Source organism: Megachile rotundata, chromosome 4 (genome assembly GCF_050947335.1).
Source record: "Megachile rotundata isolate GNS110a chromosome 4, iyMegRotu1, whole genome shotgun sequence".
NCBI lineage: Eukaryota > Metazoa > Arthropoda > Insecta > Hymenoptera > Megachilidae > Megachile > Megachile rotundata.
In genome coordinates, this window is record NC_134986.1 from 10,291,867 (window position 1) to 10,307,512 (window position 15,646).

Genomic DNA, 15,646 nt, shown 5'->3' on the forward strand with positions numbered 1-15,646 from the left:
TTGCTATATATCTAGATCCCTACATTCACAGGTCTCAACATCCCCCAATTCCTATATCCATAAATCACATTTTTCGACTTCTATATTTCTAGATTTCTATACTTCAAAATTCCTACATCCTTAGATTTCTGAATTCCCAGATCCCTATATCTCCTGATCTCTATATCCCTAAATAGCTGTATCTCTAGATTTCTATAGCTCTTGATTTCAATTCTCCAGTATCCCCATATCTTCAGAACCCTACACCCCTATACCTCTACATCCTGATCCTTGTATTCCTATACTCTCAGATTTCTACATTACATCCTTACATATGCAGAATACCATATATCATACACTACATAAGTCCACATGCGTAGAATACTACATACACATACACACATCATATTTGTATATTATATACATACACGTGTCATATGCCATACACATGCATGTATTATCTGTTTTTCATATGTATGTATAGACATGTGACAGCATACATATATTTCATACATAATGCTAGACACGTGGAGTATAGGTCTCTCACACATATTATACACATGTGAAGACGTATATTAAACGTTCATGTATATTGTACATATGTGAGGGTGTGTATACTTCTACATACTATTATAGACATATGAAGGTATATATTATATGTTTCTCATGTATGAATATGTGAAGGCGTTACGTTTTTCGTATACATTTATATACACGTGAAAACTCGTGTAAACTTATGAATATGTGAGAGTATGCATCTTCCGTATACATTTCTAGACACGTGTGAATATATGCCTCTTAATATTTATAGGGACACGAGTGTGTGTATATGGTTTCTACTATAAATCTGTGTTACATACCCTTCCAGCCCTTACTCATTCTTCTAATACAACAAGCAGAGTTTCGTCGAATTAACGTTTCCTCCGATCTGCCACCCGTGTTCTCGCTTTCCACAGTAACAGTCAACGCCAGCTTACTGTTCTTTTCACTGAAACTCGTCCAACACCACCCGTGACTATCGATCACCGATCACCGATCACAACTCTTCTTCCCGTGTTGCGCCGAGACAAAGGGTTGTTTCGAAAGAACAAGACAATGCCGAACAACTTATCACCCTTTATCGCGATCTCGTTCGGCGTGACGAGCAACTTCGAAGCAAACCGACTGCGACCACGTTCCAGAAGAAGAGGAAATATGTAGAATTCGCGATGTTTCGAATGGTACACACCACGTGGGATCTCTGGGCTATTGAGTCTGCGGAGCGCGAGTTTCGCCTTCATATATCGCTGTTCTCCACTGCCGTCCTCCCCACAATCGACACGCGAATCCCCCCTTTTTTCACCTCCTCCACCTCCGACTACTTCGACGGCGTGGCCCCGCTCGAAAACTCATTCAAAACGGTGGGTCGTTTTTGTGACCCGCTCCTGGGGGTTCTGTAGTATCCTTGACACGATACAGGATAATGTAATTCGAGAGATAATGGACCCAGTGGGATCGTTTTTGGCGCTAGTCGAAGGGAACTAGATCTGCTTTTCATGGAATGTTACTTGGTATTATTTTTAAATTATATTATATTTTGGTATTATATTTAAATTATATTATATTTTATTTTTTGGTACAATTTTATTAGATGTTATAGGGTGGTGTTTTTTGTTATTTATAGTTAGGGGTTAAGTAGTACAATAATTCATAATTTTTAATAATTTGGTAATGGCTTCAGGTAACATGTAATGTAGGTAAATATATTGATTAAACAAAAGTATATGGGTTTCGTAGTCCCTATGGAAGTGCGTATTGATAGGTATGCTATATTTATCCTGCATATACTTTGCATACATTTTGCGTACACTTGGATGTTCGCATATCACACTTCCGCAGTGTAGAAATGATAATTGCTTGCACAGAAATTTAATGAGAATTATTAAGATACACGTGTCCGGAATTGGATAGTAACAGAAAGTGAGATCAGTGATGTGAAATTAAGAATTTAACACCTGATCAGTTAGTTAAGTTTGGAATTAGGAATTTTGGGCTTTGGGAATTTGGGATTTGGGAATTTTGGGATTTGGGAATTTTGGGATTTGGGAATTTTGGGATTTGGGAATTTTGGGATTTGGGAATTTTGGGATTTGGGAATTTTGGGATTTGGGAATTTTGGGATTTGGGAATTTTGGGATTTGGGAATTTTGGGATTTGGGAATTTTGGGATTTGGGAATTTTGGGATTTGGGAATTTTGGGATTTGGGAATTTTGGGATTTGGGAAGTTTGGGATTTGGGAATTTTGGGATTTGGGAATTTTGGGATTTGGGAATTTTGGGATTTGGGAATTTTGGGATTTGGGAAGTTTGGGATTTGGGAAGTTTGGGATTTGGGAAGTTTGGGATTTGGGAATTTTGGGATTTGGGAATTTTGGGATTTGGGAAGTTTGGGATTTGGGAATTTTGGGATTTGGGAATTTTGGGATTTGGGAATTTTGGGATTTGGGAAATTTGGGATTTGGGAATTTTGGGATTTGGGAATTTTGGGATTTTGGAATTATGGAATTGGGGAATTATGGAATTGTGGAATAATGGAATTGGGGAAATATGGGATTTGGAAATTTAGGGTTAGGGGACTTGGGTATTGGGGAATTTTGGGATTGGGGAATTATGGAATTGGGGAATTATGGAATTGGGGAATTATAGAATTGGGGAATTATGGAATTGGGGAATTATGGAATTGGGGAATTATGGAATTGGGGAAATGTGGAATTGTGGAAGTAGGTATCGGGAAATTAGAGATTCTTAAGAATTTTTCTTAGGAATTTTTTCCCCAAATCCCTAAATATCCAACTCCCTAAATGCCCAAATCCCTAAATTGCTCAAATAGTTACAATTACGATGATAATTAAAGGGATACACGTCAATGAATAACGAATCAATTTATCAACGTTTCACTGACGTACAATGCAGAGATAAGAGAATGCAAAGGAATCTGCTACACCGTACGCCAAGTAGCCTTACGTAATTCATAATCAGAACATAAATAATGGAAATCACTAATTTCATTAAAAAATGAAAAATCCATAAATAAAAGTGAATTTGTGGGAATCAGTTTCTTAATCGAATTCCTTAATTTGCAATCCGTGGGATAAAAATCGTGTATACGGGCGGTTCATCAAAGTAGAATATTTTAAATCTGTTCAGTTATATTTGAATTGGCAGACAAACTTAAATGTTCATTGATAAAATAATGCGTCACTCGAATGTATGTACATACGTAATACAAATATCTATATGATATGACAGTGATGTAAAAGCGACATCCTACAACTATCTCAAGCAAAAGTGATAGTGAAAGAATTTGTAGAGTTATGAATTGCGTAAATGGAAAAATTGTAAATGGAATTTATTTATCTGAATTGCAAATTATGAAGAACTTCATTTACTAATTGATTATAGGTATAGAATTATATAACTTTCAAATGGAAATGGGTCTAATTATTTCTTAATGAAGGATAATGTGTAAAGATAAGGAGTTACAATACTTAATTCTTTGATGGTTATTGAAGTAACAACGATTTCATATTTTTATTGTAAAAGGCATACTATATTCTACTTTGATAGATCAAATTCTCACATCCTTAACTATTTATATCTCAAAATCACCTGGTAACTAGATTACCAAATTTTAATATCTTTAACATCACCCATTATAAAAATAATGCTATTATACTTAAAGATTTATCACTATTAAAAATGATACTAAACCACAAAAGTAGATTCTTTTATAAAACCGTATCGAAGTAAATGAAACCGTAACACGCATTTAGAATATTTATCCACCGCAACGTCGTAGGAATACGTTTATTTTAGTCACAAAACGTATCGATCTCAAATTATAACCGGTTGTGTCAGCACCGGACGAGATGTAATGAAACATCTGTTTTGAATTGCAAAAATGTTATCAAGATTCGAACGAATCGCAAACCACGAATTTCCTGTCCAATTTTGCACGCTGTCTGTAAATCCCTGATCGTCAGCTACAACTATCCTAGTTCTTTCGATCTCTTTTTACCGCTCATCCGGTCAGATTCTTACATAATCCGTGTTTGGATTTAGTTTGAAAGAGGAAGGCGATCGGGCACGTTGTGGAGCACGTTGTTTCGTGGGAATCATGCGAAATGGTCTTCAACTTTATTGGAACGATACTCCTTAATTACAAATTAAATCAATTTCGACTGCGACATTATAGTTTTATAGTTTTATACACGAACATTGAAGTATCAAGAAATATGTTAATTTAACCAAACAACAATTTAACCTTCGAACAATTGTTGTTTTAACCTAAATCATTGTACAAATGTTTACAAAATATTTATCCTCCTATAAAAAATAAAACAGCATTTAGAATTTGTTTAAAAATATGTCCAAAACATTTGCTAAAATATGTGTCTAGAATTAAACTGAGACTTTGCAATATGTTAAAATATGCTTGCTTCAATGTAAGAGTAGAAGTACTGTTAAATAGCCACCCGATAATTGTCTCCCCTTTGTGTACCTGTACTAGACATGCACATCTTTCATTTTGTTCTTGTACAAGGATTATACGTCTTCCATTTTGTACTTACACAAGGAATGTATATCTTTTACTTTGTTCATGTACAAGAACTTTTGATTCAGATGTGAGAACACCATAATAATTACTCTTTCAGAAAGTCCCTCTTGTAGAGCCCCAAACACGAGAAATTATCAAACGTAGATGTGCACTAAATCGATGTGTACTAATCCTAAAGGAATCTTAAATATGTATAATATACAATTAGATAATCAACTTCATCTAATTTAATAGTTAATGTAAACCTATATAAGCTAATATCTAAATGTCTACAATGTAACAATCAAATTAAAAAATCTAATAAACTAAATGACCTAATAACCTAAATAACCTAAACAACCCAAATAACCTAAACAACCTAAATAACCTAATTAACCTAAATAACCTAAATAACCTAAATAACCTAAATAACCCAAATAATCTAAATAACTTAAATAACCTAAAAAAACCTAAATAGCCTAAATAACCTAAATAACCTAAATAACCTAAATAACCTGAATAACCTAAAAAACCTAAATAACCTAAATAACCTAAATAACCTAAATAACCCAAATAATCTAAATAACCCAAACAATCTAAATAACTTAAGTAACCTAATAATCTAAACAACCTAAATAACCTAAATAACCTAAATAACCCAAAAAACCTAAACGACCTAAATAACCTAATTAACCTAAATAGCCTAAATAGCCTAAATAGCCTAAATAGCCTAAATAGCCTAAATAGCCTAAATAGCCTAAATAACCTCAATAACCTGAAAAACCTAAATAACCTAATAACCTAAATAACCTAAATAACCTAAACAACCTAAACAACCTAATAACCAAAATAAACTTCTCCAGATCTAATTAACATAAAAAAATCTAAACCTACATAACCTAGTCGCCAAATCCATAAAACCTAAACCCCGATAGACACCATAAAATCCAATAATTTAAGTAAAATCATTATGTAAATACCCTCAGTGTATTTTCAAAGTGACATCATCGAGTGCATAGGGAAGCAGTATCAACAAAGTAATTACCGCTTCAAGAGTCAACAATAGTATGCAAATATCATGGGGAACGGTATGCGAGATATTTTCGTTGTTATTATCAGCAGCTATCTGCAACCGGCGCTGCACTACCGGCAGATAACCACTTACGCTCGTCGAATTCTTACGGATTGCGAAACCATGTTGCACTGCCTCTACACATGTCCCTCGATAGTAATTAAACGTCATTAATTGGGTCACTGCGTAGCGAAGTATCTCCTGTAAATAGATCCTTCGTGCACCTGCCGCTTCATTTGCACTGTCTAACATCACGTGGTTCAAAGCAGGCTAAGCTATTGTAACCACCTTAATTTATGGCTGGCTTTTCAAACTTGTGCTTACTGGTACTTATTAAATTTGGGATTTGTAACTTTCGTGTATGATTGCTGTGGATTTTGGAGGAAAACTTCAATTTTTTAGGTATTCATTTTGTTTTGAAAATTTGGAAATCTCAAGGATTTAAATTTAGGAATATTTGGGGAACTTATTTTTGGGTTTATCAAATTTTCCAAATTCGCAAATTTTAAGGTCTTGAAATTTTCATAATCTTTTCTTTGAGGATTTATAAATTTTCTAATCTCTCAAGCTTTACACTCTCAAATCTTTTAATTTGCAAATTTTTAAATCCCTTAATCTTCAAATTCTCAAATCCTGTGATCTCCAAATTCTGGAAACTCTAAATCTTGGAATTCTGAAATTTTCAAGATTTCCACATTTCCCAACTTCCAAATTTTCCAAATCCCTAAATTTCAAACGTCCAAATTCTCATAGTCCCAAATTTTCGAACGATCCGAAATCTGAAATCTCCGAATCTCTAATTCGCAGTAATTTGAAAATCCCGAAATTTTCAAATATAAAAATGTTCAAAAATGCAAATTTTCGACTTCAGAAATTTCAAAATTAGAAAACGTCCAACTTAAAAAGTATTTAAATTCATAAATTACATCGCGGATCATTACACTTTCCTCCAGAGCCATATAACGAGAAAAGGAACTAATTACAAGAATGAAAAACAGCTACACAGCGCAATGAAATATCGTGTATTTGTTTTATTAAAGAACTCAACAGAATGTATCAATTAATTCGTTCGTTTAATTAAACTTGGTAATATTCGAGATTAAAAATGTTCGGGTAGAGAAATAGCAATGTAGGCTTTTCGTAGGATAATTAAATAGCTTTAATTGGACTCGTGTACCGTAGAAATGGCTTCTGCAAACCATCAGTAGCCAGCACACCTGTGTATCTATTCACTCATGTCGTTTATAGGTAACTGAACATGAACGAACTAGAAAAAGACTGATATATACTACATACAGGGTGTTCTGAAATTAAGGAGATTCTCATAAACCTGAAATCTTTGTAAATTATATTTTATTTTGTTCTTAAATAATTCTATTTTATTCTACACTTATTTTGTCGATTATGTCTACACAAATTCTATACTTACTTTTTATCATTTTATGTATATAAATTATTTATTTATTTCAATTAATTGTTTGTATATAAATATATTTATTATATTCATTATACATGTACAAATCGTATGCTTATTGTAATTAATTATTTGTATATACATTGTATACTTATTTTTGCCTATTATACATATGTGAATTGTATAATTACTTTTGTCAATTATATATGTACAAATCGTATGCTTATTGTAATCAATTATTTGTATATTCATGGTACACTTATTTTTGTCTATAATACATATATAAAATGTACAATTACATTTGTCAATAAGACATGTACAAATTGTATGCTTATTGTAATCAATTATTTGTATATTTATGGTACACTTATTTTTGTCTATAATACATATATAAATTGTACAATTACATTTGTCAATAAGACATGTACAAATTGTATGCTTATTGTTATCAATTATTTGTATATATTGTATATTGTATGTTTATTATTGTCTATTATACATACATAAATTATACACTTATTTTTGTTAATTATTTCTATATAAATTCCACATATATGTTATTCTATGTATTTCAGTCAATCACAAATAAATTCTAAACATACTTCCATCAATTATTTTATAGCAATAAAATTCCTAAATAGTCAACTGAAGACAAAAAAATTGAACAAAAATATTTGAAAAAACTGTTTTCAACCTCTTAGAACGATCGTGAATAACAGATGCAAAGTGAAGATACGTTTATACAGATGTATAAAGAAAACTTTTTATCTTATTTTAGAGTAGTCTGCAAAATATGCGAATGGTAAAATCATGTAACCGAAAGGCGAGTGTATTATACTTGTTCAGTGTTAAGGTGGAACGTTTAAAAATAGTTCCGAGAATTTATCTGACAATGAGTAATTTTATTTCTTGGAATAGTGGAAAAATACTTTTACGACCATGAACATGAAATATTTTGATAAACTGATTAGGAACATAAAAAGGAACATACACATAATTAGGAACATAAAATATGATGGTTGAATGTGTTTTGCTGATGAGGTTGCCATTATAATTTCCTGTTTGTTTATAGATTTATGGAGGGAGTGAATGAAGGTTTATTTTAGTATTATTTTTATGAATGGTTGACAAAATTTTTGGGTCATTCAATGAAATTCTTAAAATTCTTAAAATTCCTAAAATTCCTAAGATTCCTAAAATTCCTAAAATTCCTAAAATTCCTAAAATTCCTAAAATTCCTAAAATTCCTAAAATTCCTAAAATTCTTAAAATTTCTAAAATTCCTAAAATTCCTAAAATTCCTAAAATTCCTAAAATTCCTAAAATTCCAAAAATTCCTAAAATTCCTAAAATTCCTAAAATTCCTAAAATTCCTAAAATTCCTAAAATCCCAAAAATTCCAAAAATTCTAAAAACTCCAAAAATTCCAAAAGTTCCTGAATATCCTAAAACTTCAATAATTCTAAAAATATCCGAATGACTCCATCCAGACAATCAATAAAACTTTTCGCAATAATTCACACCCTAAAAACTCAGCGAATTCATAAGTGCAGCCCCAGGGCTGCATTTTCTGGGTCACGAAGTTTGCGAAATTGCGCCTCGAGTCAAATTTGCACATTGTTCGCCGAAGGGTCGTGAAATTTGACATTTAATTTCCTCCGGGAATAGAGAGAGATTCGATTGCTATTCTTCAGGCAAACAGTGTACTTCAAAGTCGTACTAGTTGCTGTGAAATTTTTCCGTTAGCTGCACAGTGTACACCGGTAATTTACTGCTTTATCAAATTGCCACCTGTCGCATTGACGAGAATAATTTCCTTCTACATTGACACGTACTTAACGCAATGTAACAAGCTACTTCTTAGCGAACAATTATCGGGAAATAAGAGACATGTTTGTTTAGTAGTCTCGCGGCTCTCGAGAATGAACGTGAGACGCACTTGAGAACGTATGTATGAATTTTAAAGGGGAATATGTCCAACGATCTGTATTTCAAGAAGTCGTTTTGTTTTGTTTGTTTGATGAATTGTGGGTTTTTAACGTTATTTGTTTTAAGTGGATTTTGGAGATTTGAGAATTTGGGAAGGTGGGAATTCGGGAAGTTGGGAATTTAGGAAGGTGGGAATTCGGGAAGTTGGGAATTTGGGGATTTGAGAATTTGGGAAGGTGAGAATTCCGGAAGTTGGAAATTTGGGGATTTGAGAATTTGGTGAGTTGAGAATTTCGAAATTTGAGAATTTGGGGATTTGAGAATTAGGAGATTTGAGAATTTGGGGATTTGAGAATTTGGGAAGGTGGGAATTCGGGAAGTTGGGAATTTGGGGATTTGAGAATTTGGTGAGTTGAGAATTTCGAAATTTGAAAATTTGGGGATTTGAGAATTTGGGAAGGTGGGAATTTGGGAAGGTGGGAATTCGGGAAGTTGGGAATTTGGGGATTTGAGAATTTGGGAAGGTGGGAATTCGGGAAGTTGGGAATTTGGGGATTTGAGAATTTGGGAAGGTGGGAATTTGGGAAGGTGGGAATTCGGGAAGTTGGGAATTTGGGGATTTGAGAATTTGGGAAGGTGGGAATTCGGGAAGTTGGGAATTTGGGGATTTGAGAATTTGGGAAGGTGGGAATTCGGGAAGTTGGGAATTTGGGGATTTGAGAATTTGGGAAGGTGGGAATTCGGGAAGTTGGGAATTTGGGGATTTGAGAATTTGGGAAGGTGGGAATTCGGGAAGTTGGGAATTTGGGGATTTGAGAATTTGGTGAGTTGAGAATTTCGAAATTTGAGAATTTGGGGATTCGAGAATTAGGAGATCTAAGAATTTGGGAAGGTGGGAATTCGGGAAGTTGGAAATTCGGGAAGTTGGGAATTCGGGGAGTTGAGAATTTGGGGGTTTGAGAATCTACAGGGTTTGAGAATTCGAGGGGTTTAAGAATCTGCGTGGTATGAGAATTTGGGGATTTGAGAATTCGCGGATGTATTCATTTCAAAATTTGAATTTTAGAAAATTTCAAAATTTCAGAATTTCCGAACCTGGAATTGAAAGACATACAAATCCACAAATTTAATAATTTGCTAATTCAAAAATCTAATCTTCCGTAAATTAAAAACCTTGATTTGAGGTTTTCAAAATTTCTAAATCTAAATTTGGATATCATATTTTTTCAAGGAATTTTTTTCCTCGTCAAGTTTGCAGAGTTTAATCGTCGAAAAAGGAAAGTTTTCACTGGAGCTCGCTTTTTACTATGGCGGCGGAAAAGAACGATCACGGTGCGCGATATAATTGTAGCAATTTCGTGTGGCACATTCACCGACCGGTGAACAGAAACCTTTACGTCAGATATTTCGTTAGGCTAGCGAAACAATTTATAAGTAGGAAGCCAGGACGATTGACCTGGTAATAAATCATGCTCACGAGTTAGCTTTGTCGTTGTGACAGACTTCGGTGAAACTAATTTTTGTGATTATTATCGAATGTTCACGCAACTGGACCCGTTGCTTGAGAAGTACAAAGACTCATAACTGTTAGATAAAGCGACATTTAGTTACTTTTATTTCTACTGTTTGTTTCTTCATTATATTACAATATTAAAATTTTTCACAGTCTTTGAGATTTTTTAGAATTGCTAAATTCTACGAGTCTCAGATTCTTACAATTTCAAAATTTTCATTTTTCAACTTTGTAAATTTCCAAATTTCTTAATAGTCAAATTTTCAAAACCACAAGCTCTCAGGTTTCCAACTTCCAATCCTCAAATTTCAAAATCCTCCAAATTGTTAAATTAAAAAATTTGATAACCTTCCAATAAAAAAATAACAGTTGCCACTGTTCACGACAATAATCGTACGAGAACAGTTTTGTCGAAAAGAAGCGGTAAAAGTGAGCGCTAATGAACTCTATCCACGAGCCAACAGCCCACGGGTGAAAACGCTAATTTATAATGAAACTTCCTGCTTTTGTCGAGTAAAGATTGTTTTTAAGTTACAATTCAACCAAGAGATTCAGTTTCAGGGTAGTCAGAGAAAGTTCCTTTTGTTCCCCTGAATAGGTTGCCGCCATGTTCGCCGATTAAACAAATCCTATGGAAAGGATCTCATTTTATGGGAATGATACTACAAACATCTCGATCTTGTTTTCACTCGTTTATTGGTTACATTATATCGTCTTCTCATTAGTAACGAGGGAATTTCGTCGAATCTATTTTTATTTTCTCCGTTAATGCAAATGGAGATTTAATTCGTGGTACAATGGTAGAAAGCTTCCGTGTGAAAGTAAGCTTCAAATGTACAATGGAGATGTTTTATTAGTATTTGTTCTTTGATTTATTCTCATGGTGGAGAGAATCTAGGTAATAAAACGGTAATTGGATTTTAGTGGAATAATGGAATTAGCACGGATCTGGATTGAACGAATGAACTAGGTTAATAGTGACATTAAACTTGCAGAAGGTGCATTACGGTATTTTTATTAAACTTTGATTCTTGGATTTTCATTTATGTATTTTTGATACGGAGAGTTAAGCAAGGTTCTTGAAATTTTCTTGGATAATTTAGATTCATTTTTGGAGGTGGTAACTTCGACTTATTTGTTCGTAATATATTATTTTTTGAAATCTTAATGTTTTAGAATTTTAGTATTCAATAGTTTTGGTTCTTTAAGGTATGAAAGTCATAAATTTTCTAAGTCACGAAGTTTAGCTGACATTCCACAATCACATTCCTATATTTCCACATTACGATATTTCAATATTCCATCATTCTATCATTCCATCATTCCCTTATACCATCATTCCCTTATTCCATCATTCCCTTATTCCATCATTTCCTTATTCCATCATTCCCTTATTCCATCATTTCCTTATTCCATCATTTCCTTATTCCATCATTTCCTTATTTCATCATTTCCTTATTCCATCATTTCCTTATTCCATCATTTCCTTATTCCATCATTTCCTTATTCCATCATTTCCTTATTCCATCATTCCCTTACTCCATCACTCCCTTATTCCATCATTCCCTTATTCCATCATTCCCTTATTCCATCATTTCCTTATTCCATCATTTCCTTATTTCATCATTTCCTTATTCCATCATTTCCTTATTCCATCATTCCATCATTCCATCATTTCAACATTCCAATCTTCCCACATTCCAATATTTGAAAATTTACAAATTTTTAAATTCTAAAATCCCAAGACACCAAAATCTAAAAATTCCAAAGTTCCAAAACTCTAACACCTCCAAATTCCAACACTAATTCCAAAAAAAATTCTAAAACTCTAACCTTATCACACAAACTTCTAACTTAGGTGTAACCGAGGCGCAGCACAACCGCAAACAGGAAACGAGTATAAAAACAAATAAAAGATAAAGCGTGAATAAAAATGCGGAGCACCTAATTGAAATCACCTGTATAACACTTAACAAGCGATTCGTTTCCAGTATGTTTGCAAACGTAACTATTAATTGTCACGCAGTTATTCACTCGAATTGCAACACGCGAGATAGTCTGCAATGTTTTGCAAAGAAAATGGACGGCGGTATTGCGAACACGGAGAAACTACATTATAATAGGTGCTTCGATCGCGATTTATGCCAAAATTGGCAGGCGATAAGTACTATTGTTCAACCAAACGAGAAACAATCGGATTTCTAGGAAGTGTTATAGGAAACAGGGTATTATCGCGGATTTTCAAGAGTTCCACGTGAGAACTTGTTAGAAAAAGGTAAATTACTATACCGTGACTATGAAATATTCTTGAGCTAGCTGAACGAACATGGTTACTCGTTACGTGATAATAGTTTTAACGAGCCTCCATCGACATAAGAAGATTCCAGTAATGTCGGGATGCAATCAATTCTTGTTTTGATACTCTGGTAAATCGGAAGAGAGACGAATGTATTGAGAATTATTATTTATGTAATATAACAAAAACAAGGGAGTTTTGAAAAATAGTAACGGTGAGAACTTTATTAACAAGTAAATTTTCCAATTTCTAGGATTTGAGAATTTACGGGTTTGAGAATTTGAGGATTTGAGAATTTCGGGGTTTGAGAATTTGGGGATTTGATAGTTTGGGGGTTTGAGAATTTGGGAGTTTGAGAATTCGGGGATTTGAAAATTTGGGGGGTTTGAGAATTTAGGGGATTTGAGAATTTGGGGGGTTTGAGAATTTAGGGATTTGATAGTTTGGGGGTTTGAGAATTTGGGAGTTTGAGAATTTGGGGATTTGAGAATTTGGGGGGTTTGAGAATTTAGGGGGTTTGAGAATTTGGGAAGGTGGGAATTTGGGGATTTGAGAATTTGGGAAGTTGGGAATTTGGGGATTTGAGAAGTCGGAGATTTGAGAATTTGGGGATTTGAGAATTTGGGAAGTTGGGAATTTGGGGATTCGAGAAGTCGGAGATTTGAGAATTTGGGGATTTGAGAATGTGGAGATTTGAGAGTTTGGAGATTTGAGAATTTGAAAATATGAGAATTTGTAGATTTAAGAATTTGGAGGTCTGAGAATCTGGGGGATTTGAGAATTTAGGGATTTGAGAGTTTGGGGATTTGAGAATTTGGAGATATGAGAATTTGGAGATTTGAGAATTTGGGGATTTGAGAATTTGGGGATTTGAGAGTTTGGGGATATGAGAATTTGGAAATTTGAGAATTTGGGGTTTTGAGAATTTGGGAAGGTGGGGAAACCGACCAAGGTGCGATATAAATAAAAATGCATATACGATTATTTCATTTTGATGCAAATGACCATGTTATGCATAAATGATTCGATTATCTAGGACAATGATATTCTTTTTGCAATTAGTGCAGAAGGATTAGCACTGACGAAACCATTGTACTCTTTCCTTTTTAATCCTCTCACCTTTTACTTTTCGATTACCAGACAGAAAAATTGCGATTCTATTGAGCGATTGCAAATGGATTTCGAAACATAGAACGACAACGAACAACAAAACTATTGTAACAGATATTGCAATAAAGTAACATAACAGAAACTTACATATAATTTTGGAATTATGGTCATTATTCAAATTTATTCTTTACAAGTACAGCAAGAAGCAGCACGATTAGAATTTATTATGCACATATCTCATGCATCCGAGAAAAATATTTCTTTGTGCGACGAAGAATTATTCAGATATGAGATTACGAACAACGCTTGTAATTGTTTTACGTCGAAGATCGAGGGCAGATAAGTGTTGACGATAGTTGTTTAGTTATTAAATTGTTACCGTCGACGTTCTTTTCTTTTTCAGTCGCGACGTGAGAGAACACTGCAGGATCTGTTGGCAGAATGGGTCATCGACGATAACATTATATGCACCGAGGGTTATTATGTTAATCGTTGTTTATTGTGTAATTGAAGCTGACCAGTATTTGCCAGTTGATCTTGACACGACTGTTTCCGAGTAGAGTGTTTCTACTCGTTGGTAAACTTGCTAATACTAATTGATAAAGATGTTACTACGATCAAATTGAATATTTAAGGAGAAGAAGAGGAGAAATGAAGAGATGAAGAAGAGAAATGAGGAGATGAAGCTGAGTCACATTCGATCATATACAGAAACGTATCGCCTACTTAATTATATCATTACTCTTCCCCGCAGATAAAATCAAATTTCCAGAAAAAGAGAGTCTCTTTTCAAATCGATAATTCTATTTAGGACGGCATGTACCTGCAGGGTAGAAGTCGAGACGTAATCGAGATAAATATCGAGCTATGAAGTAATGGAAAAATTAATCGGAGATTAAGTGCTGTCGGCTGAACACGTAGCAGCTCATTCCACTTGTAAACGACGGTTACGACTAATCTTTGTCGGAGATGCTGCCATCATCCTTGTGGTTAACTAGAAATGGCAATAAACCTAATTATGCGTATGCTGAAGGACGTTTTTGTCGTAGGAATTTTTTTTGTCGAGAATTTAGAGGCGTCGACTGTTAATTTACTTCTTTTTATTAGCAACATCCTCTTTGAGAACTGTATAGGTTCAGGAGTATGAATTTTATAATTGTATTAGTGTGATTAGATGAGAATTTGGAAATTGGAATTTTGAAGATTTGGGGAATGCTGAGAAATTGTGGATTTGGAATTCTGGGGTTTGAGAATTAGACAAATTTCGAATCTGGGGAATTTGGGATTTCGTGGATCTTGGGAAATTTGGGGAATTTGGAATTTGAGGAAATTGAAATTTGGGGAATTTGGAATTTGGGGAATTTGGAATTTGGGAAAATTGGAATTTGGGGAATTTGGAATTTGGAGAGTTTGGAATTTGGGAAGTTTGGAATTTGGGACAATAGGAAGTTGGAGAATTTGGAATTTGGTGAGTTTGGAATTTGGGAAATTTGGAATTTTGGGGAATTTGGTATTTGGGGAATTTGGAATTTGGAGAGATTGGAATTTGGGAAAATTGGAATTTGGGAAATTTGGAATTTGGGGAGTTTGGAATTTGGGAAATTTAGAATTTGGGGAATTTGGAATTTGGGGAATTTGGAATTTGGGGAGTTTGGAATTTGGGAAAATTGGAATTTAGGAAATTTGGAATTTGGGAAGTTTGGAATTTGGGAAATTTGGAATTTGAGAAAATTGGAATTTGGAGAATTTGGAATTTG

The 15,646-nt window shown here is 33.8% G+C and overlaps 1 protein-coding gene across 2 annotated transcripts in view; it reads right to left on the reverse strand.

The window, feature by feature from the left end:
- The window catches only part of LOC100881569 (aquaporin homolog protein drip), a 52,873-nt gene that overhangs the window by 23,596 nt on the left and 13,631 nt on the right, over nt 1-15,646 (reverse strand). Inside the window, exon 1 of one of the 2 annotated variants that reach the window (XM_012281451.2) lies at nt 840-1,244. The exons of the other annotated variant lie outside the window; for it this stretch is intronic. Within the exon in view, the coding sequence (XP_012136841.1) occupies nt 840-858 (19 nt within the window). The 5' untranslated portion in view covers nt 859-1,244. Of the gene's footprint in view, nt 1-839; nt 1,245-15,646 lie in introns of those variants that run through there. 2 annotated transcript variants of the gene reach the window in all.